The sequence below is a fragment of the Anabrus simplex genome, chromosome 12 (genome assembly GCF_040414725.1).
Source record: "Anabrus simplex isolate iqAnaSimp1 chromosome 12, ASM4041472v1, whole genome shotgun sequence".
Lineage (NCBI taxonomy): Eukaryota > Metazoa > Arthropoda > Insecta > Orthoptera > Tettigoniidae > Anabrus > Anabrus simplex.
In genome coordinates, this window is record NC_090276.1 from 39,269,806 (window position 1) to 39,295,010 (window position 25,205).

At 40.5% G+C, this 25,205-nt stretch overlaps 1 protein-coding gene across 1 annotated transcript in view; it reads left to right on the top strand.

Moving 5' to 3' along the window:
- Nucleotides 1-25,205, top strand: part of LOC136884449 (carboxyl-terminal PDZ ligand of neuronal nitric oxide synthase protein) — a 627,954-nt gene that overhangs the window by 424,382 nt on the left and 178,367 nt on the right. The window contains exon 5 of the mRNA XM_067156624.2: nucleotides 9,902-10,010. Within this exon, the coding sequence (XP_067012725.2) occupies nucleotides 9,902-10,010 (109 nt within the window). The remainder of the gene's footprint in view (nucleotides 1-9,901; nucleotides 10,011-25,205) is intronic.

The window sequence follows — 25,205 nt, forward strand, 5'->3', positions numbered from 1 at the left end:
TCCATCCATCCATCCATCCATCCATCCATCCATCCATCCATCCATCCATCCATCCATCCATCCATCCATCCATCCATCCATCCATCCATCCATCCATCCATCCATCCATCCATCCATCCATCCATCCATCCATCCATCCATCCATCCATCCATCCATCCATCCATCCATCCATCCATCCATCCATCCATCCATCCATCCATCCATCCATCCATCCATCCATCCATCCATCCATCCATCCATCCATCCATCCATCCATCCATCCATCCATCCATCCATCCATCCATCCATCCATCCATCCATCCATCCATCCATCCATCCATCCATCCATCCATCCATCCATCCATCCATCCATCCATCCATCCATCCATCCATCCATCCATCCATCCATCCATCCATCCATCCATCCATCCATCCATCCATCCATCCATCCATCCATCCATCCATCCATCCATCCATCCATCCATCCATCCATCCATCCATCCATCCATCCATCCATCCATCCATCCATCCATCCATCCATCCATCCATCCATCCATCCATCCATCCATCCATCCATCCATCCATCCATCCATCCATCCATCCATCCATCCATCCATCCATCCATCCATCCATCCATCCATCCATCCATCCATCCATCCATCCATCCATCCATCCATCCATCCATCCATCCATCCATCCATCCATCCATCCATCCATCCATCCATCCATCCATCCATCCATCCATCCATCCATCCATCCATCCATCCATCCATCCATCCATCCATCCATCCATCCATCCATCCATCCATCCATCCATCCATCCATCCATCCATCCATCCATCCATCCATCCTCACGCTTTGAATTCTGGTTGGGAGGGGCTGCCTGGCCGAGGCCGTAAAGGCGTGCTCGGCCCGGAAGGACGTGTGTTGGAATCCCCGTCAGGAAGTCGTAAAATTTAAGAAATGAGATTTCCACTTTCGGAGGTGCATATGGCTCTGAGATTCACTCATCCTACACCAAAAATGAGTACCAGGTTAATTCCTGGGGGCAAAGGCGGCCTGGCGTATAGCTAACCACTCTACTCCATCACGTGCCGCGGTTAACAATGGTGGAAGCCTTTACCTTCCACTTCTCCAAGGGCCTTTATGGACTGTACGGAGGTGACTTTGTCTGTGCCGGCCCCGTGGTGTGGGGGTAGCGTGCCTGCCTCTTACCCGGAGGCCCCGGTCTCGATTCCCGGCCAGGTCAGGGATTTTTACCTAGACCTGAGGACTGGTTCGAGGTCCACTCAGCCTACGTGATTAGAATTGAGGAGCTATCTGACGGTGAGATGGCGGCCCCGGTCTAGAAAGCCAAGAATAACGGCCGAAAGGATTTGTCGCGCTGACCACACGACATCTCGTAATCTGCAGGCCGTCGGTCGCTTGGTAGGCCAAGGCCCTTCAAGGGCTGTAGGGCGATGGGGTTTGGTTTGGTTTGGAGGATTTTGGACTTTTAATTCGTCATAACATTTCGTACCATTAGGGGCCGATGACCTCGATGTTAGGCTTCTTTAAACAGCAAGCATCATCATCATCATCATTTACTCAAAGGTGAGATAAATGCTTGCCGATCGTCGTCTTTACACCTATCGGTGTCGGCGCGACGTAAAGCAAATTGTAAAATGAAAAATAAAATAAAAGGTCCTAGTATCCTCAGTATTCCTGAATGGGCCCTTTAGATTTATTTATTTATTTATTTATTTATTTATTTATTTATCGTATATAATAACTTGACGTATTAGGCACAACAAGCAACTGTACAGTAAAATAGAGAGCATTCCAACAGCTATGAGGTAGAGAAGACTAATGTTCTATGGCACATAGTCAGGATGGACAGCCAGAGAGTCACTTCAAGGATCTTCAACACTGTATCTAGAGGCAGAGCAACTAATGCCAAGTGGACGAATTTCGTACGGAAAGACCTACAATACATAAACATTGATCACATTGGCATTTACAACCGAGGTCAGTTCAGAAAGTTAATCAAGACCTCTGACTCTCTCCGGTCACTAACAGCTAAATCACTGCGTCCAGGAACAGGAGTGAAATGAACTCAAGAAAGAAAAGACATCCATGAAAGAATACAGGCCTAAGAAGCAAGGAAAAAGCTCACCAGAGTTAAAAACCACGTGTTCTACTGTATTTTAGTCCTAAACGAAGAAGAAGAAAATAAGAATTTGACATATTGTGAATTCAGTGTTGTGTTGATTTCTGCATTTTTAATTCTCACAACATTGGAGAATATGTTTATCGTGGAACAGTCAGCATGTGCCCTATCAGAGATATTCATTACCTCTCTCTCGATCTGAAAAGTGGCGCCGTGGTAAATGTTTGCAGTCAACCAGGTATCCCAGCGTAGTTCTTTTTTTGCTAGTTGTTTTACGTCACACCGACACAGATAGGTCTTACGGCGACGATGGAACAGGAAAGGGCTAGGAGTTGGAAGGAAGCGGCCGTGGCCTTAATTAAGGTACAACCCCAGCATTTGCCTGGTGTGAAAATGGGAAACCACGGAAAACCATTTTCAGGGCAGCCGACAGTATGGTTCGAACCTACTATCTCCCGGATACTGGATACTGGCCGCACTTAAACGACTGCAGCTATCGAGCTCGGTCCCAGCGTAATTAAGGCCACGGCCTCTACATTCCCAATATTTGCCCTCTATTATTCCTGCCATTGCCGAAAACCTTTGGTGTGTTAGCGTGACGTTAAACCATTAGAAAAATATATATTGCTTGTATCTGTTACCTGTGCACTTACGTACGGTATACCGTATTTACGCGAATAATCCCCGCACCTTACTATTAGGAAGGCTCATTTTGAAAAATGAAATTAACTAACTTTCCTTCCATCGAAGGAGAAACGTAGGCATAAACAAATATTTCATGTCTTTCCGCGGGGTCCACGTGGTCTTTACGCAAATATGAACGTGTAAATTTACGGATATAGCTGTTTTGCTTGAACGTATTTGAGGTTGTGCTTCTCCGCACACTACCTTTTACGTGATGTTGTGGCGTTCCTTTAATAAAACGCTGAATACAAAAGAATAACGATTTCCCTCGAACTTAACAACTATGAAACACACCGTCTACACACCGAAGTGAAAGTGCTGAAAGTTACCCCTGCACGTTCCGGAAGACGCATTCTATCCTGATACAGAGGCATTTTGAATTCAAATTACTCTGTAAAATACTATTTTTTAAATGTAAAGGCAGTTTTAAATTAAAAGTCTGAATTGTTTTCCGTTTAAATATGACGAATGGGGGCAATTTTCTTCCATCTGCGGTTACACAAAGCATAACTATACATCGAACATAGAAAAGTGGGTGAGCAGGAGCGTGTTGCCAACCTTGACGCAAATAAAAACCGCGTCATTTTTTAAAATGTGCGGGGATTATTCGCGTAAATACGGTATTTAAAACGTGTTTACTACGTGCATAAAATAGCTTTCCTAAATTGAAATTTCTCTTACAAAATTTAATTGTTTTTGTATCTGAAATTGCAAATAATTTACCAAATATAATTGATTTTACTTTTTGCGAAATTGGAACTGATGAATTATTTATTTAATGTGAATATACAGGCGGCAAGCCCAATTACATTATTCACTCATTCAGTGATGTTTCTGTATAGAAATATTACGAATTAAATATTTAACATACAAGGAATAAAGAAGGAAAATAAAACTAGAAGGAAAACATACAATTCGTTCAACAAAGTCACAGTAATGCAGAAACGAAAATGACTCGTGTATCTAAATTTAATATTAAATAGATATAGTATACCGATAACCATCCCGTCATGACCTAAATCAGTAGCTCTGGAACTTCGAAGAATGAAATTATCGTTGAAAGAAAGGGAAGGTCCAGAAGGAACGTGATACTGAATGACTTCTCTCTTCATGTTCGGAAGAGAGCAAGAATTGAACAAGCAATGTTTCGATAGGAAACATGAAAGAGTGTGGCACAAGTACGTGGAAGCAATGTCTACCCACGCTTCCAGATTGAGTGCCCGCGAGTTACAGGTAGTGCACAATATAGATGTATTTTGTACACCACTATCCACTACGGACAGTGAACACGATATTTTCAATAGTTAATTTACCCCAAGGGATTTTCGAACTTGTCACCGGCGCGGTGTCGTGTCCTATAGGTAGTTCCTCTTTAATCTCGCCATCTCGTTCTTTTGTTTCAAACTCTCTGCAGAGCATTCGAAATCCCCTTTCTCTCCTGACCTAACACGCTTCCAGCATTTCCAATATCTCACTACAGACTGTTTCCGTTGTTATGCCTTCAATTTTATTCCTGTCTGTCTGCTTGATGTCGGCAACTTGAGTCCTCTTATTGATTTATGTAGGAAAACAAGCTACCGGTATTGCTTGTTCCAGTCCGACTGGGTGACAGAGTTTATTAACTTCGTAATTTCCTTCCTTGCTTCCTTCCTTTTCCGTTCAGAATACATCACTCGAAATGATAGATGATAATGATCATGATGATGATCTCCGTGTTGCCCATACATGATCTACGCTAGGCAGTGCGGGATATAGATCCAAAGGGACCGATGACTGAAATTTCGTGATTTCCTTACAAAAAAATCAATTTTTGGTATTATTGTTAAAAACACCAATCCTTCTATTATCAGAAAATGGCAGAATTGTTCAAGTTCCGCCATTTTTAAAAGTCGTACAGACATCATAATGGACTGCCATGCTGGTATGTCCGCCACGTCCACCTCACACTGATGGCACCTTATCTCATATTTCGGCAGTATTTTGCAGTTTCCGTTTGAGTTTGGCTCCAAAGTTTGACAAATGACAGTGGTATGTTTCACTGTTTACATCATCATGTTTAACAAAAAACAGGTGCATTCAAAACTTAGATACCTTTTTCTCACATTTCATTTTTTCAATGCTTTGATTCCTGCAAAAAGCTCCATGTTCAGCAGTTCTTGCCTGATTGATGTGAAACTTTCTGGAGTTATAGTAACGTTACATGCATTTGATGACGACAGTATATTATTTTCGTATAGAAATTAGCAAACCAGAACTTGAAAAAGTTCTAGTCTGATGTATATTTGAGCAGAAATACGTTTTCTAATTAAGTTATATTTGTGTATGCATGTAAACACCATTATCGAATTTTGAAAACATAGAAACCAAAATTGTGTCTCAGGGAACTTTTTTCAGTAACTCACAACTAAATACCAAAAAATAATAACTGAAGGAGATTAAGTCAACCCAGTACTTTGAAACTCGGTATAATAGGTAAAATGCACTTCATGATTGTGCTAACAAAATTTCATGTCGATATCTGCAAAATTATAGAAGTTGAAAATTTGTCATCGGAGCTTCCTTGACAAGTATTCAATTTCACCCACAGAACAGCTAACAAAGCCACCATTATGAAATCATTTAGTTTTTAAAATTCCAATTATTCAGAAGGAAACAGTATTCAATAATATTAAACACGGTTAAGCAATGTAAAAAAGCACAAACACGTTAAATCTAAACAAACTAATCTAACTTTAAAATTTTTCATTCCATACTTTTTTTTTGCAATGAAATCATTCAGATTATTTTGATTTTTTTTTGCAAGATGTCATATTCAGTAGAAAGAGAATTTAGTCGTTCTTGTACCAATGAATTTTGCCATTTTAGAGTTTCAACCATAGGGTCTACCCATTAGCAACAAAAGAAATGACAGCACCCTCCGCTGTCTTAGTCCAGTTTCGTTTCTAACCAACTCCGTCCTTCCAACCGGGGTCTGCACACTGTTTTTGCAGTTGCTGTACATTGCGTGCACCATATCTACAGTTTGTGTACCTAGTCTCTTTTTGACCATGGTTTCCCACACCTTCTCCCTGCGTATACTATCAATACCTTTGTTAGATATATACACCTCATGACCAGACTCTTCCATTATCTCATTTCTTTTCCCCTATTGGCCTCATGCTGAAGATTGGATCCACTGGATATCTACCACTACTGAAGCTATACTGTTCCTCTTGCAACCCTCATTCCATCTTTCTTCTCATTCTCCCCTCTAACATCCTTTCCAGTATTTTTGCCACGTGTGGTAAGAGTGTGATTCCTGTATAGTTACCACAAACATTTTTTTGCGCCGTCTTCTAAGTAAGGAGTGGTATTATTATTTCTTTTACTCAGTCTTCCGGCACACGTTTCTTTCACCATACGCCCTTTAGCAATATGTACACCCATTGTAGTCCGACAATTCTAGCAGCCTTCCCCACCTTCTTTTTACTGATTGCTAATTATCATCTTCTACTGTTGAGTATTACTACCGTCTCCTCTGCACAATTTCTCACGTTCAGCGTTTTATCAAAATACGCTTTTCATCTTCTCTTTATTTCTTCTTGATGTGTTATCAACTCTCCACCTTCCTCTTTCATAAACTTTGTATAAACACTTTCTTTCCTATTACTTCGTATAATAATATGCCGAGCAAGTGACAAGTTTGACGGCAACTCCTAGGTAGTTTTAATTGAAAAATGTCCGTTCAGCGGAACCATTTGTTATCATGAGACACTTATAATTCCTCAGTGCTGCCATGCCATTTTGAAATATTGATTGTACTTCATTTTAAAAATTGAGGCTGTATGACATCGAAGGAAATTTGGACAGTGGAGCAGGTCGCTAGGAACATTCTTATGTGTCAGCTATGGTGACAGGTGTCTAGCTGCATGCTTCGTGAACTGCATGAAAGACAAGTGATATTCGCACGAAAAACATCTTCTGTATATTCAAAGAGTTTACTGAAAACAGCGTTGGCAAATCCGTCCGTCCGTGCTATTGAACCGATTTTATTCATGTTTGTTTTATTCTCTGCGGAATTACCTGCCGGTGAATCGTGAGACATTGATAAGTCTCTTAAGTTCAGCCAACTTCATAAAATCAAATCATTAAACAATCACTCCAATAACTGCAGGAGAAGGTTTACGCTAACCCGCAGTACACGCTGTACTAACCAGTTGCTGAGCGACTAACAATTTCATTAATATTCTGGTATTTATGTGATGTTCATCCTTAGTGATGTCATTGCAAGCAGCCATGCATGATTACTACCTGTCAAGCCAGAGAATATACACCTCCTCTGATGACGGAAGAATACTAGTCCCTGTTAGATACACTTTGATTCTCTAACCTTTCACAGCTTCCAAATATATTCAACAGATGGCAGAGCGCTCCTAATAAACTTAAATGCTGCTAAGAGAAAAAGTCTACGTACAAGCAGACCCCGTGGTGACATACATCTTAGACATTATCTGCGAACACTTATCGAAGGATAACCTAGGTGCATTAGAATGAGGGCCATGTATCTTTATAAAAAAGGTGTCTGCCTGGCTAAAGGGCACTCCTTCGAGAGTAACTTATGACCTCACAAGACAACCGTTCTATATAGAAGAACTGCAATTAAAAATACTATTGCCTTCTACGACACAATACTAAGTTTTACATCAAGAACTACTGGATAAAAAAGCCAATATATAGATAGACTTTTACCAGACGGCATGATGGCGTCATGATTAGAGTCCGGATTTTCATGCTTTAATAGGTTAGAATGCAAACTTACTGAAGTGAGTAGCATGCATAGTCTACCTTCACAACGATTGTGCTATGGGGTTTGCATAAGATTTAGGGGTACGGCCCGTCACAACCCCTATAATTTACGTTACTCTTACTACATTATGGAAGAGCGGGTGGCCGCCACTTCCTACCAATCAAATTAGTTTGCACTCTAACCTGTTACTGCATAAAAATACGGGCTTTAGTCATAATGAATGAATTCTGACTACAAACTGCAGCACACCATAACGCGATTCTTATTAAATATTGATAAAACTATTAAAAATGACTACGACAAACATATCAAAACGAGTTACCTGACCCATACATAATGAATGCTGTGGAACAGCACGAGTTCTGTAGTTATTTTAAAGAAATTCGACTCGTCGTTGTAAATGAGAAACTAATTGCAAATTTGTTGGTAAACTTATCCGCTGTTCATTCAACCACATTATTTACTATGTGAGGCCTAAATTTGATCTGCTGTCTTGGGGCCCTTAAAGAGCGCGGGGCCCAGAGGTGGCAGCCTACTCTGCCTATTGGGTAATCCGGCACTCACGTCAGAAATATCAAAACCGTTTTTCCACGTCCGTTCAGCATGTGATGCAAAGCGCACTGTAACATCAAATACTGCACAGGATAGGTCGACTCTACTAGAGCAGTAGTGGATTGCAGATTAATAGAGTACCTAACAAAAGTTTAAGACGACCAGCGAAAATCTTGTCATTAATATAAAGAAAACCATAGTTACGGTCATAAGTAAACAAGTAATCCCTGCATGTGATCTAGTAATTGACCATAAACCTGTTGAAAGAGTCTAGAAATACACTTATCTCGGCACCATCGTTAATGACCAATGGGATAATTCGGATGAAGTGAAGTCCCGCACTGGAAAAGCTAGGACGGTGTTCAACAAAGGGAACACTGTTTAAAAGTCGTGACTTAACACTAGTTACAATAATGGGACTCCCTCGCTGCTATGTATTTTCTGTTCTCTATAACGGTGTTGAACATGGACTTTAACGTAGTCGCTCAATAGAAAATTAGTCATTTGAGATGTGGCTATACCGAAGGATGCCAAAAGTGCCATGGACAGATCATACTCTTCTGGAAGCCGGGCCAGGCAACATATACAGTGTGAACCGAAATTCGCGCACTCGGGCGTTGCAGCGCAACTCCTCACATGCGGCATTAAAGATGTTTCTCACTAAAGTTCGTCCTGCGAGTATATCCGGCAGAAAAAGGACGTTGAAAAGTGGCAATCTGGCAATACTGAAACCACATGTGGGGTAACTACCTCTGTCAGCACATATTAGTCGTGCTGTACAGTTGGTGCAGTAGATAGAAGTTTGGGTTAGCATGCAGGAGGTCGAGGGGTCGATCCTGGGTTGAGGCGTATGTTTTCTTATTTCGTAAATGTAGTCCAGGTGGTATGGTATCTGGCATCTTAATCGTTAACAGCGATTGCAGCGGGTCCTCTAGAAACCATTTGCACTTACATACTACGATCCTAGAAATGGACGAACAATCGTTTTCATTGGTCAGCTTTGAACGTCGTGGGCGTGAATTTATTCACTTTTGATGATTGAGATGCCAGATACCATACCACCTGGACTACATTTACGAAATAAAAAACATACGCCTCAACGCAGGATCGACCCCTCGACCTCCTGCATGCTAACCCAAAGCTCTATCCACTGCACCAACTGTACGGCTCGACTAATAGGCCTATGTGCTGACAGAGGTAGTTACCCTACATGTGGTTAGAGTGTTGCCACATTTCCACTCTTCAACGTCTTTTTTCTGCCGGATATACTCGCAGGACGAACTTTTGTGAGGGACTTTTTTAATTGCTGGCATGTGAGTAGTTGCGCTGCGACGCCCGAGTGCGCGAATTTCGGTTTACCCTGTACGAAGAGGCAGTCTTGAGAGTTGAGTTGTTGTTTAACAAGAGTTATGAGCGCAAGTCGTTAATCGAGTATGTGAATTTGTTACGGCGGAAGGTTGGTTGACATTCAAGTGTTGCAGTCTCCAGTCTTCGCAGTAGTAGTAGTAGTAGTAGTAGTATTTTCGTGTGTGCGTCTTTGTGGATAGAACATACTTTCTCTTAAATAATAATCACCACCACCACATCACAGTGTTTCCGACTAACCTGTATTTTATTCAAAGTTGCACTGAAAGTTTCTAAGAAGTGTGTATTTGTAACAAACATACCACTCTAGTAGTACTCAGTTTAGTCCATTACGGTGGACAGTGACGTATAGTATTTCTGATGATTACATTTAATTCTGTTGCAGGATCTTCTACGTCTCGCACGACTCTCAAGATCTCAAAATCTTCAGCTACATCGCTAGAGATGGAGCGAGTAACGTGTTCAAGTGCAACGTCTTCAAATCCAACAAGAAGGTGAGTAGTGTCGCTCATGTTTTAGTTCTCGCCTTCTCCAATTTGGCGATATTTTGGCTTCTCATTGAGGGACAAAATTTTATAGCAGCGAGGAGAGAATCTGCATGTTTTTCACTGTGCCTATTTCTCTGACATTTAGTGCACTTCAAGAGAGATATGTGTTTATAATTCATTTTGTTTGACAATTACTTTTGTGGGCAAAACGTACTAGCAAGGTTTGCTAGTCTGGTCTCAACTTTTGCCCTTTTCCTTCGAAGTTAGAAGGCCCCATTGCTGTATCTTAGAAGTGAACTTTCCACAGTGCGTAGAATGATTTATTTCTTCTTCCGGGTTGAACCGTGTTATTGTTTTCTGTACGTTCCGTACAGGTTTGTGGGAGTTTCGAAGACATTGCAGTAATCTTTGTCAAGGCGACTGAAATACCGCTACTCGATCCCAGGTAATCAGAGTCCAAGGCAGCAATCAAACTACGAAGAACTAAATTACCCCATTGCTGTGTTATGCCAATATAGCATTGATTGTCCAAGAGTATAAATGTTTCCGCTCTTGTCATATATGGCTTATTGAGCATAGTTCAGTATGTTCTTATGTAAGAATTGTTTCGCCGTTGTTTTCAATAACTTACCAACTAAAGAACAGGAACACATAAATGCAATTCAAATGGAAACCGCGCAAGAAAGTTTTTAAGTTGGTGAATACACAAAATACACGCGAATACACTTATTTTAATCCATGATTTTAATCTTATACGGTCAGAGACATGGTAGACATTACAGGAAAAACTTTGGATATTGTTAGACGGAACTATTGGGAGAGCCTCATTCATAGGTCTTCGAGCTGAATAATTTATGCCAAAGAGACTTTTCATGTGCGGTTTCCACTTGAAATTTCGTTATGTTTTTCTGATTTCCATTGTGATTGCAACCGCTTCCAGATTTTCTTTCACTGATAGCAGATGTACTAATTTGCACTTATAGCGAGTTTTCTCTCATGGAAACATAAATAATATTCAAAACAAAAGTAATGGAGAGCAGTCCAATGAAGTCAGGTGATGCAGGAAATATTAGATTAGGAAATGAATTCTTTATTAAAAAATTAATTTCGTGTGGCTATTTCTAGCCGTGTGCAGCCCTTGTAAGGCAGACCCTCCGATGAGGGTGGGCGGCATCTGCCGTGTGTAGGTAACTGCGTGTTATTGTGGTGGAGGATAGTGTTATGTGTGGTGTGTGAGTTGCAGAAATGTTGGGGACAGCACAAACACCCAGCTCCCGGGCCGTTGGAATTAACCAATGAAGGTTAAAATCACCGACCCGCCCGGGAATCGAACCCGGGACCCTCTGAACCGAAGGCCAGTACGCTGACCATTCAGCCAACGAGTCGGACGGAAATGAATTCTGAAAGGAAGTAGATGGATATTGTTATTTGTGTAGTAGGGTAGGGTAACTAACGATGGGAGAAGTAAGGAGAACATAAAATGCAAACTAGCACAAGACAAGAAATTTGCTCACTTCCAACATTGAAATAGGAATTAGACGTTTTTGAAATCTTTCGGCTGGAGCGTGGCATCAGTAGCGATGATTAGGGTGGCGGGGCGAGGAGAAGGGGAGGGGGAGATTGCCCGTCGACTTTGCGGCGAAATCATTAATTTTTATTCCATTTTAGCTACCTAAAGCTAGGATTTAATAAAAAAAAGGCGATTTATACAACCCGTGTTGTCTAATGTCTAATTATTTCCTTTAATTTCTTTAAATATGTCGGGCTGAGTGGCTCAGACGGTTAAGGCGCTGGCCTTCTAACCCCAACTTGGCAGGTTCGATCCTGGCTCAGTCCGGTGGTATTTGAAGGTGCTCAAATACGACAGCCCCGTGTTGGTAGATTTACTGGCACGTAAAAGAACTCCTGCGGGACTAAATTCCGGCACCTCGGCGTCTCCGAAGACCTTAAAAAGTAGTTCGTGGGACGTAAAGCAAATAACATTATTATTATTATTATTATTATTATTATTATTATTATCATTATTATTATTATTATTATTAATTTCTTTAAATAAAGAAGTACTTACCGGAAATATGCACAAAAGTCATTCCGCGCAGTTGACCGATTTTTCAGGGCCACAGCAAGAACGACTAATGAGCTTCTAACCTTAAAATCAGAAAATAGATCCGCGCAACAGCGTGTAGAAACGCGAATAGTATCTGTTGGCATAACACCTTAGTTTCATGCATGTGTAATTGGGAAAGTTTTATTGAATATTATTGAATCAAAATCTCAAAAAAGCTATTATTACCATAGTTAAGCTGGTAAACTGTGAACCATTAATTATCTGTCAAAATTCGCCAGGGAGCGTCCCATTTTGTACCTGTTTTGTTGTTTACCCCCACCCCTATATTCCCCAGGCCGCCGGTACTCTTTTGTTTTTTCTATGAATGTTTTTGCCCCCTGCCACCACCATTTCTAATTTCCGATCACCGCTGCCGCGTGGTATTGTATGGAAGTGAAACATGGACAATACCTAGCTCAGGAAGGAGAATAGAAGCTTTTGATATGTGGTGTTACATAAGAATGCTAAAGGGAGATGGGTAGAGATACTGAATGGAATTGGTGAGAGGAAATCGATTTGGCGAAATTTGACCACAAGAAGAGATAAAATAATGGGACACATCTTAAGATACCCATGGCTTGTTCAGTTAGCTTTTGAGCGAATTGTGTGCTCGAGGGACGGTATAGGTAGCCCAGCAATAAATATGACAAACAGTTTTGAATAGATATAGGTTGTAGTAGTTACGTAGAAATGAAAAGGTTTGCACAGGATTGGGTGACATACAGGGCTGCATCAAATCGGTCTATTGACTGATCACCCAAACGATAACATTAGTGGAGAAAGGAGTGATGTAACACCAGTGCATTGCACCGTGCACGGTGCTATGTTGACCAGAGTGCAGAGACTTACTGCTCGATTTGGAGCAATAGCGCTGTCTCTCTCTTTCCCACGCCCGTCTCGCTCGCTCAGCCTGTCTCCCTCTTCCTCACTTGCTCCGTAGCGCTCCAAATCCGAGCCGAGTTGAGCCGAGCTTACCGACCAGGCCAGCGACGAAGAATTGTCTGAGCCGAGCCGAGTGGGACCGATCCACTGTGAACAGGAACTCTTCGCCTCAATTTGCACGCCTGAGATTTTGGGCGTTTGAGAGGCCCTGTTCTATGTATTAGTCAGAGTCTATACAGCTTCTGGCCTCGCTGAGTCCGTGAAGTCCGAGCGGGCTTATGCATCGGAGGTCCGAAAGTTTGATGCAATTTGATGGATTTGTATAATTTGGAAACAATTCTCTAACTCACGGGTAAATAATGAAAATATCGAGCTTGATTATTATTATTATTATTATTATTATTATTATTATTATTATTATTATTATTTACGTAGTTATGTACGGACTTTATTTGGTATAAATCGTGGTCATGTCCGCCCCCGTGGTGTAGTGGTTAGCGTGGTTAGCTGCCACCCCCGGAGGCCCGGGTTCAATTCCCGGCTCTGCCAAGAAATTTGCAAAGTTTTTTTTATATTTTGCTTTACGTCGCACCAACACACATAGGTCTTATGGGGACTATGGGATAGGAAAGGGATAGGAGTGGGAAGGAAGCGGCCGTGGCGTTAATTAAGGTGGGGTTCGAACCCACTATCTCCCGGATGCACGGTGACAGCTGTGCGCCCCTAACCGCATGGCCAACTCGCCCGATAATTTGAAAAGTGTTATGAGGGGTGGAACGTGGTCGACTCAGCCTCGGGAGGTCAGCTGAGTGGAGGAGGGTTCGGTTACCACCTTAGCCTTCCTCGAAGTGGTTTTCCGTGGTTTCCCCACTTCTCCTCCAGGCAAATGCCGGGATGGTGCCTAACTTAAGGTCACGACCGCTTCCTTCCCTCTTCCTTGTCTATCTCTTCCGATCTTCCCATCTCCTCCACAAGGCCCCTGTTCAGCAAAGCAGGTGAGGCCGCCTGGGCGAGGTAATGGTCCTCCTCCCAAGTTTTATCTCCTGACCCGATATCTGGCGCTCCAGGACACTGCCCTTGGGACAGTAGAGGTGGGATTCCTCACGGAGTCCGAGGAATAAACCAACCCTGGACGTTAAACGGATTAAGGAAGAAAGATAAATCGTGGTCATATTATTTGTGTGTAACAAAACACGTTAGGTTATGTTACCACACGTCTGTAGTAAGTATAATATAAGATTTTATTTAATGTAGGAACACGTAGTTAACCGAATATAATTTGATATTACCTGTAAATATGATGTATGTATCCAGTGTAATGTTGTGAAATTACGAGAAAATGTGTTGTGTCATACTTTTCTAGAAGCCTGATCAGGCAATATGTATAAAGAGGCAGTCTTGGGAGCTGGAGTTGAGTTGTTTAGCGAGACTTGTAGGGGAAGTCGTTAGCTGAGTGTGTGAACCCATGCTGTGATTCTGTTGGTAATCGGTTTACATGTTAATGGAGCAGTGTTCTTCTTCCTCCTCCTCTTCTTCTTCTTCTCCTTCTTCTTCGTGGCAGTGTTTTGTCCAAGATGGAGTTTATTAGTGTGTGTATTATGTGTATATAATTTGTAAATAAAACAGTGTACACAAAAGCACGAAAGCTTCGGCTGTGAGCGCTTACTTGTTCATGTCATGTAGATGGACACGCTGAAGTGTTCTCGTCTTAGCGCAAATTTCAAATACTTATTCGTGTTTTAAGGTTTATTTAAAAGTAAAATTTCATCATCATTATACTGTAAGTCGTGGTAAGTACTTGCAGTAATTATGTTTCTCCACTCCTTTTTAAAGCCAGAGTTTGTAGTTCGTTAACTTGTGAGCTGTTTTGCTGTAGCCTGGATGCTGGCTCTATGCTAATGTCTTCTCGTTTTTGTTAACTCGCCCTGATCAACTAGAAGACTACCGCTCAACTCGCTTTTCTACCCCCGCTTCTATACACCCACCCAGCACTTTGCCCCAGCCCGCTCGCATAAAACAGAACAAAATTAATGCGCGCAGTTCTTACCACTACTCCGCTTCGTGCAGCTTTAATCAGCGTGGCCCATATTTTCAAACGAGAAAGTGGAAGATTTATAAAGGACTTTTTTTCTATCTCGACAAACTGAAATGTAGTTACCTGGATAAGAAACTTTTTTATACATCCAAATGTGTTAACTCTCAGCTACTTGGGAATACATTCTTTAGATAAATTTTGTAGACACAATCTTGCGGCGGCATCGGACAAAATTATACAGTAGAATTCGTCAAGGCATACTTTGCCTTAAGCAACTTATTCCGGTCAAGACTCCTCAGCCGCCCAGCAAAACTTACTATTTATAAAACCATTGTTAAACCAGTCCTCACTTACGCCTCAGAAACATGGCCCCTGACGGAAACCAACGCAAGGCTGCTTGATGGATTCGAGAGGAAAGTTCTGAGGAGGATAATTGGTCCCGTGTGTGATAAAGAACGATGGTGAACAAGGTACAGTGCAGAATTGTACACTATATACACCGATGCTCCACTAACAGAAATAATACGATCAGGAAGGATAAGATGGGCAGGTCATGTGGCAAGAATGGAGGAGTCTGAGGTGACAAAGAAGATTCTCTTTGGAAACCCAGGAGGACAAAGAGGACAAGGTAGACCTCGAATAAAATGGTTGGACGGAGTGGAAGATGATCTACGAGAGCTGGGATGCAGAAATTGGAGGAGGGCAGCATGTGACCGTGATGGGTGGGAGAAGCTCGTTGGAAAGGCCAAGGTTTACCCTGGACTGCAGCGCCACAGAAGAAGAAGAATTCGTCAACTCTTACCACTATGCAGGATAACTTCATTTGTACCGCTAGAAAATTATTTCAAGGTGCTAATAGGTTAGATTCTGATCTTTTTCAACACGCAATGCACTAATGTGGAAATTTTTGCATCAGAGACGTCTCGTCTTAAGGATTACACGAGCACGTGAACACCCTGGTAATCCCCCTCCCAAAAATGCAATTTGCATGATATTGTATGATAAAATGTTTGTACGTTGAGAACGTGTTTACGAATTTGTAAGTGCCGATTCAGATTTCGTTTTCATTTGCATCATACGCCACGCTAGCTGGGGCCTGTTCCACGAACGAACTTTGCAACTTTTCAACTTTGCACTTTTCACTTTTCAAATTTTGCAAAGTGCAAAGTCTTTCTGTTCCACCATGGTCTAGGTTGTACTTTTCAATTTTTTCGCAAAGTGAAAAGTCTTTGCGAATGAGTGATACGATCGAGTTTATTCCATGAGCAAACTGTATAGGCCTAATACTCTACGATTTTAATGCTTTACTTTTCGCGGCGAATTTGACGGTATAATTGTCGTACAGTTTACGTTTTTATCATGGGAAAAAAGGTTATTACAAGTAGCTGGCTGTGCTGGAAGTTGTCAAGGAGAAACGTGACATACTTTTTCGACAACTTTAAAGATAACCTCTCAAATTATGCCACATCAATATTAACGAGAGTAGGCTGCCGTCAACACATTCACACACAGAAGGAAATTCACCCCTCATTAGAAATGCTGTCGCTATATTGAGTGGATTATCAGGCCAACGTACTGTTAGGAAATATTACATTTACTATAACATCTACGACTTTGGTAACAGTTCGCAAATAATTGTTTTGATGTCCCATGCATTGCTGCTACACCGTGCAGCTGGGCACCATTTACTAACCAATGTAAGCATATAAGAATTTGTGTTTTTCCGGAAAGGGATTGACTTCTTTTTGTTACATGTTTCAATAAATGTCCGATCATTTCAAGAATATAATGAGCCTGTGTTGGGGTAATACGAAATCACTCGCGAAATTCCGTCGAAGTGAGGTTATGAAAATTAATCTCGTCTTTGTACGTTCTCTTATTGGATTCTTCATCACTGTCCTCACTTGATGCTAATAAAAGGTCACGTCGTAACGTGTTTATATCACTAAACCAAATTCTACGCCGAGAAACTAGTGTACATACTTGTTAATTAACATATGAAAAGGGAATCATCTCTTTGCAAGATTTATGAAAACTTTTCACTTCATTTCTTTGCACTTTGCATTTCTGTACCAATGGAGGAACATAACAGGCTTGAAAAGTGAAAAGATTCCTAACTTTTCACTTTTCACTTTGCAAGTTAAATCTGAAAAGTGATGGTGGAACAAAATCTGAACTGAAAAGTGCAAAGTGTAAAGTGAAAAGTTGCAAAGTTCGTTCGTGGAATAGGCCCCTGATCGCAATCCCGTTGTGAACTAGAAAGTTGAGCTTATTGCATAGCTAGAGCTGGAAGGGGCAATGCTGTTCGTATGGCATATATGAGCACAATTCCTGTGTGAACACGGTCCCGCTTCCAATGCCTTCTCCTAAAGTTCTTCTCAAATCCCAAATCGCACAGTGCGTGGCAGTGAGTAAGGCACAGGGCTACTACCACAGAGAACTGCTCAGCGCTGTGTTTATCAGGCGCAGTTGTAGCATAATAATTGATTAATAGTCCGAAGAAGCTTTTTCGCTAACTACTTGCTTACAAAATAGATTTATACGTCAGCTTGTTTATTTGAAAAATATTAATTAAGTACAATTCCTACAATTATGTTAGCAACCCTTCAGATGGATGGGAGTATATATTCGTTGAAGTGGAGGGGAGGATATTTTAAAGCCATATTACCGCTATGTAACTTATTTTTAAATCTCGGGTGTTAACTCATATTTTATTCATGTCTGTTTATTCTATAATATTATTGACAGCACAATATGGGCGTAAGTAGGCTCCTGTTAACGTGTTAACCGACTGAGGAAAAATTTATACGTAGGTTTTTTTAAATCTACTGTCTGTTCTGTGTGCACATCCAAAAATTTAAACCACGCGATGCCACTGCTGTACTTCCTTTCGTGCGGAAAAATTGGAAAAGTCTTAACCAGAGCTGTGTAGATTTGCGTACAATGAGTTCATACTACTGTCATGTAAATTACGGCTACAGTAGGTTCTAGAAAACTTAAATTCCGTAAGAAATTACAAAGAAAAACTGCAACAGATTTTCGCGAAGGTCTTTGTTGCTACGTAAAGAGGGAATATAATTGCGTTTGAAAGGAGTTTCCTTTCGATATGTTTATGTACTTTTAACCGTTAGTGAGACAAGCTGAGGCGTCCAAACAGTAGTCTATATATATATATATATATATATATATATATATATAAAATAACATATGTCCTGACTGACTGACTGACTGACTGACTGACTGACTGACTGAATCATTACCGCCGAGCCAGAACATAAAGAGGTAATTTTGGGGATGCATTTATATTTCCGTGTAGGCGCTCACGAAGGAGGGATTTTTGGATATTCCATAGGTGAGGGGGCAGGAGGATGGAAACATTTTCAAAATGTGCATATCTATATTTCTAAAACTTAACAGTTTAAAGGGGGCGAAAATTGGTATTTGCAATTTCCTTTAAAAATAAAGAAACCCGTTATTAAATTGTTTTCGAAAAACCCACTTAATGGGGGGGGGGGGGTGTTAAAAATAAGTGAAAAGCTGGTTGAATCTTTTTTTTTTTGCTATTGCTTTACATCGCACCTACACAGATAGGTCTTATGACGACGATGGGATAGAAAATGTCTAGGATTTGGAATGAAGCGGCCGTGGCCTTAATTAATGTACAGCCCCAGCATTCATTTGCCTGGTGTGAAAATGGGAAACCACGGAAAACCATCTTCAGGGCTGCCGACAGTGGGATTTGAACCCACTATCTCCCGGATGCAAGATCACAGCCGCGCGCCTCTCACCGCACGACCAACTCGCCCGGTGAATCTTTTTTATGATGATACCTATGTCTCAAAAACTGAAGATGCTACAGACGTGAAAATTGGAACATGTATTTCTATTTTTTTCGGAAAAAACACTTAGTGGTGTTGAAAGAAGAGGAAAATGGGTGAATGTTTAAAATGAATGTTTTTCAAAAGCTTAACATGTTACAGACGTAGAGAGGTATTTGGAATAAAGGAAATCGTATGTTTTTGTTTTTGGAAAATCCGTTTGGAAGGGGGAGGGGGAAATGACCGAAAATTTGTTTTCTTTCCTCTTCGTTCTCCAACGGCCGTAGCCGTGTTGAAACAGCGGATCCTGTGAGATCTCCGAAGTTAAGCAATACTGGGCGTGGTCAGGAGTTGGATGGGTTGCCACGCGCTGTTGGTGGGGGGTAAGGGAATGGAGGAGCGGAAAGGAACTGGCCACCCTACCGCACGTAAACTCCGGCTCAGGAACACCTCTGCGGAGGTTCGGCCCTGCCTTCGGGCAGAATAACCCTTACTTTACCTCTTCGTTCTATTTGTTCAAGTTCTTCATTATGACACGAAGAGTAGTGTCGATGCAAACTTATTTTATTGTCCACATTTCGAATTTTGTGGTACTTCGCCACTTTGATAAATTCGGTTAAAAAAACATATTTCCTCCCATTGATGATTGAATAGTGGGGTCGAAAGTCTACTCTGTTTTGTCTTTACATGGAAACCAGCCATAGTGCACGCGGCAGTAGTCAAGATTTCTCCGCTGTTGTAGTAGAGTTGATTTTCACTGGATGCTATTACAGTGCTTTGTGCCAAGCTGCACGACGACGTCTGCCGTAGGTTATTAGCTCATTTCCTGTCGTTTTATTCAAGCTACCTTACAAGGCAATATTGTAGGGTAAAGAAACATCAGGATTTGTTCATACAATTATCTTCTTCCAGACGAATAAACGAGGTACTGTTTCTTCCCTCTCGGATTAAATTTGTTCGGAAAATAGTCTAGACACAATGTAGTTGGAGTCAAGTCGGTTCGTGACTGAAATATTTAGCAGGGCTCAGCCAGAGATTGTATTTCTTACCTCCGTGCAGGTTAATTTTGTATTGTCACAGACTGGCAAGCTGATCTTTCACACACTTACAACCCTTCTACCACATGCACAACGCATCTGTTGGGAAAGTTGCATAATTAGCACGGATACATTACTATACCCGGCGATCCCCTATAACAGCGTTACGGACATCTTATCTTCTGAATGGGTGTGAGAGAAAACGCACTCAAGTACCTCTTACCCTTTACTAGTACTGAATTAGAAAAGGAGAACTTTCTTTTCTTACACCTTCATAAAATGTAAGGACCGCAACAGGCTTAATTCAGGTTCGGTTTTGAACATTGCCTCTTTCGAACCTGATTTCAAGAAACTAATTGTATCAAACAAAGTCCATTGATGGCATTAGCAGTGTTCCAACTGGGCAAGTGATCTGTGTAACAATTACTACAGTTTTTTTCAGATAACAAAAATTGTTATTATTATTATTATTATTATTATTATTATTATTATTATTATTATTAAATTAAGAGCTTGTTATATACTTTCTCGTCAGTAGTAAATTGGAATAGCCTGTTCAGAATTCCTACAAATTTTAAAGTAGATTATAGAGATCGAACAGTCATCTTCTAGTTGTACAAGAACCAAAATGCACTAATAGGGCAGAGAGAAGAGAAAGCTGAAATCACCAAAGGAGTACGGCACGGATGCAATCTGTCAACTCTACTTTTTAACATATACATTGATGAAGTAATGAAAGAGTTCATATCTGAATCCACACATGGGTTTAAAATCAATGGTGAAACATATAGGCCTAAAACAACACGCTTTGTTGACGGCATTGTTCTGATTGCAGAAAATGTACAAGATATACAGATCTCTGTAAAGAAATTGAATGACCTCTTAAGAAGTATTAGCAACATGAAAATAAATAAATCGAAACCGAAGATAATGTTGTGCACACGTAACGGAAATCAGACTGCAAATGTCTGCTTGGATGGAGAAAGACTTACCCAAGTGAAACAGTTCAAATACTTGGTAAGTCTCATCTCGTCACATGGAAGATGTTAAACTGATGTCCGCTCTCGTAGTGCTCAGGCCAAAGAAACCTTCGGTGAGGAAAGAAGTCTACTAACATCAAAGGCTACCTCACTTTTAATGAGGAAACATTTTACTAAAAGCTTTGTTTGGAGCATTACAAGCTGGACTCTGTTGAAAAGAGGGGCAAGGCAAGAATAAGAGTTTTTGAAATGTGGTGTTGGCGTCGAATTCTACGAATACCATGGACAAGTAAGGTGACAAATGATGAAGTTTTGAATAGAGTGGAAGAGAAACGCTCATTATTACCAACTATTGAAAATCGACGGAACAGCTGGGTTGGTCATCCATTGCGTCATTCACCCTTGTGCATCTCACTGATCGAAGGAGAAGTGGAAGGGAGACGAAAAACAGAATTTCTAGATGACAAAAGAAGAAGGCGCCCCTACCAGCTAATTAAACACCTGGCTCAAGAGCGGAAGTCGCTGGGAGAAGATCATGCTGCCCACCAACCTTCGGGTTGTGGAGACAAAGAAGAAGTCAGTAATCAATATAAAGCTATACATATCTCTATTCCACAACTTCTGTAAAATTAAATATGTGCATTATACTTCTAGTTGGGGAGTGATAGTCGAATTCTTGAGCATTTGGCTTCATTAGGAGCAAATTATATCTAGGCATCTACATTACTTCCCCAGCATGCCTTCAAACCATCTAGAAATTAATTCCTCTCGAATTTCAGAATTGCGCTATTAAATCATAGCCATAAAAGTTTAATTTAATGGAATACATTTAATTTCTACGAAGCTGAAGGTAATACCCACGTTCTATTAATTAAGCAACATTGGGCGTGGTCATTTCCCGGATGGGTGACCGCTCCGCGCCGCCGGCTCATACCTAACTGTGCTAGTCACGTTAGTCTGAAAATTGTTAACAGAGCAATGACTTATGGAAATAATAATAATAATAATAATAATAATAATAATAATAATAATAATAATAATAATAATAATAATAATTGTACTGGGGTTACACCTGCTCCGTGCATTTGAACGGCGCGCCTTCTAGAATGTCATCTGTGGTATGAATCTGAAACTGTGTATCTGAAGAAGTTTGAACCTTTAATCCGTAGATATCTCTACTATCGGCTCATGTGCCCCTCTGGGTGGAGGATTAATTTTTAAGAGAAAGTTCACTTTGCTATTTTGATAAACCTTATGTGTTCTTATTTTTCTTTGTGCTGAAGTTGTCAGCACTGCCATGGCAATTGCTTTTTTGTGCTGAAGTTGTCAGCAGTACCATGGCTTCCCCGCTATAATAATAATAATAATAATAATAATAATAATAATAATAATAATAATAATAATCCTGCCCTGTGGTGAAGAGGTGGTGATTTATTAGTGACTGATAGATGCCATGAAATGAGAATGGAGAGTGTTGTGTCCGTCTCTTATTTTACGGTCCTGGGTTCGTTTTCCGTCCAGGTCAAGGATTTTAATTCTGGACTGAGTAGCAGGGCATGGTTCACTTGATACGAGATTTTCTCAAGCTCTTAGTCACAGGAAGAAAGCGCACAGTGAGAAGATGGCACTACTGACCTAGTGTACGTAGACCAACACTGGTTGCCATGGTTACAGTGATGTCAGGAAATTAATAACGCTGATTCCAGATGGCTACTGCCTCCTAGTTGTAGATTTTTCGTTCTCAGTGTCACTTCACATCTGTATGAATTCTGTATGAATTCATTCATATGCTAAAGTCAAGGCTTTGTCGCTGCAACCACGTTTGTCTCTCCTCTGCTGAGCGTTTCAGGTCAACATACTTTTTTTCAAATTAATTACAATGTTATTACATACAAGCGGCTAACGAATGATGGGACCGAGTGTATCCCGGTATAAGGAGATCCCTCTGCCAAGTACCAACACACTCTTCGTAGGGTGGATGAGCGGGTGGATATTCCGGGCACCCTATTGCCCATGGGGTGAGAAATTGCCCCTAAAGGCGGATGAACCGACTTGTTTTGGTCAACGGCATTGGGATGCAGAAGGCAACGGGGAAACTACTGCATTATTATATCTCGTAATGCAACAATGCAATCGTCTCTTCTTGAGCAAATGATTACTGTATGTATAAGGCTACCGAAATAGACTTCATATCATTGTGTATTCTTCGCACGTTATCCACTATCCTTGCAAACGATACGACGTGCTGACTGCTAAGATGTGTGCTACTCACACCAGTAGCCTAAAGCATTGACATCACTGCATCGATTATTTATGGATGGAAGCTGCGTGCATTGACCTTGTCAACAGCTCTGACAAATCCCGTCAAATCTGGCCCCTGTCAGATACCACACCGCAACACTCTGCCGTTCCACCTGTGTACTGTGCAACGACACGTGTAATTCACGGCTTCTGGAAGTTCGATGCCACACCATTCGTAATAATTAGGGCCCGGCTGCTTATGACCTAAATGTTAGAAATATGCAAGCATTTATGACCAAAAATGTATTATGACAACAAATATGACTTCAAAATATTTTGGTAATATTTTTGAAATCTTAAAAATCTTGCCGCTGTTGAAATTAACATTATATTGAAAATATATTCTTAAAATTTAGACATTCAATAATAATAATAATAATTAATACGCCCAAATGATAATATTAATTTTTATTATTATAAGGTATTTTGAATTTATTTAATTACTCAATCGAGATGTAACTCTCGACCCTGCACAGAACGAGAAAATATCACATTTTGATGTTCGATCAGATATAATTACAATAGCAAATTATGTACATTTTAAAAGTTTTCAAACAGGAACGATCTTCTATTTTCACGCAACATTGACTCGTAACGGGGAAAAGACCCCTCAACATCGGAGAATGTTTTTGGGGCTTGTTTGAATTACGTCAAATGAGAGTTCAATTGAGGCTCATATTTCTGTCGCTTTCTACGTATCTGTCTCTTTCTATACAGTTTACTCTCCTAATTCATATAAATATATAGTTCTAAGAAAGATAATTGTAAGAAATTGCAGATAACAATATTAGGAGGTGTGAAAAATCCGTCTTTTAGAAGAGTGCAAGCAGGTATGAGAAAATGGAATTAAAAAAATAAAAATACATATGACACATGTATGAAAATTTACGGGGAAATATGACCATAGTATTAAAAATTACCGGGAAATGACAGAAACCATTAAGAAGCTAAAATATGACCTTTTTGGCCCGTAAAAATATTGCATAATTTTAGTCCCCGTAGATAAAATCATGATTAAGTTGTATTTCCCATGGAGAGAATATAAAGAAAAAAACATGACATGTTATAAATATCTGGGACCTAATAATAATAATAATAATAATAATAATAATAATAATAATAATAATAATAATAATAATAATAATTTATTTATTTATTTATTCGAGTCAAAATCACCACAATAAAGAAATTAAAACTTATCACAGGGAGGTTAACAACTGACTTAACACAAGAGACTAAATTCACATAATTCACTAATTAAATATGTACCGGGTGGGCAATATAAAACTGACTCGGAAAATATTTAAAATAGGGCTGACGCGGGATTGACCCTTGTCAACAAATCTCCCAGTGTGCAGGATGCGGGACGTAGACTGCATTTGTATTGATTTGTTAGAATAATGTTGACTCAGACATGTTCTATGGTACCTGTTCGGACTTTCCCTGGAATAATAATAATAATAAACAGCGAGAAAACAGATTGTAGAATATCAGAAAGTAGCAAGGAAGACTGGGCCACAATTCCCGGATCAAAGAAGCCTCCAACACTTTAGAGTTGAGAGAGAGAGAGAGAGAGAGAGAGAGAGAGAGAGAGAGAGAGAGAGAGAAGGATCAAGATAGTAAAGAGCTTCAACTACTTGGGAGAAAGAATACAAAAGAATGGATTGGGAGAGGGGGAAATTCGAGAGTGGGTGATAAAAAAGGAAGTAGTCTGTAAATCGACGAAGGGTCCCTACAATAAGGAGGTGCTGTCGTGTGGGGCTATCTTAATACACCTACTCACGGTCATGAAACCCGAATGTCTGTACGTAACAGAAACGTGGATTATATCTTGGAAAGATGGGCTGGAAGATATTAAAAAGAAGAGAAGAACAGAAGAAGTAGGAGAATGTATGAAAAGATACTGGCAGAAGTCAAAGCACGGAAGGCGAAATATTAAAGTAAATTTTGTGAATGGTGATCCATAAAAGACCAAAACGAAGAAGAAGATGATGATGATGATGATGATGATGATGATGATGATGATGCTGTGGAGTTAGCC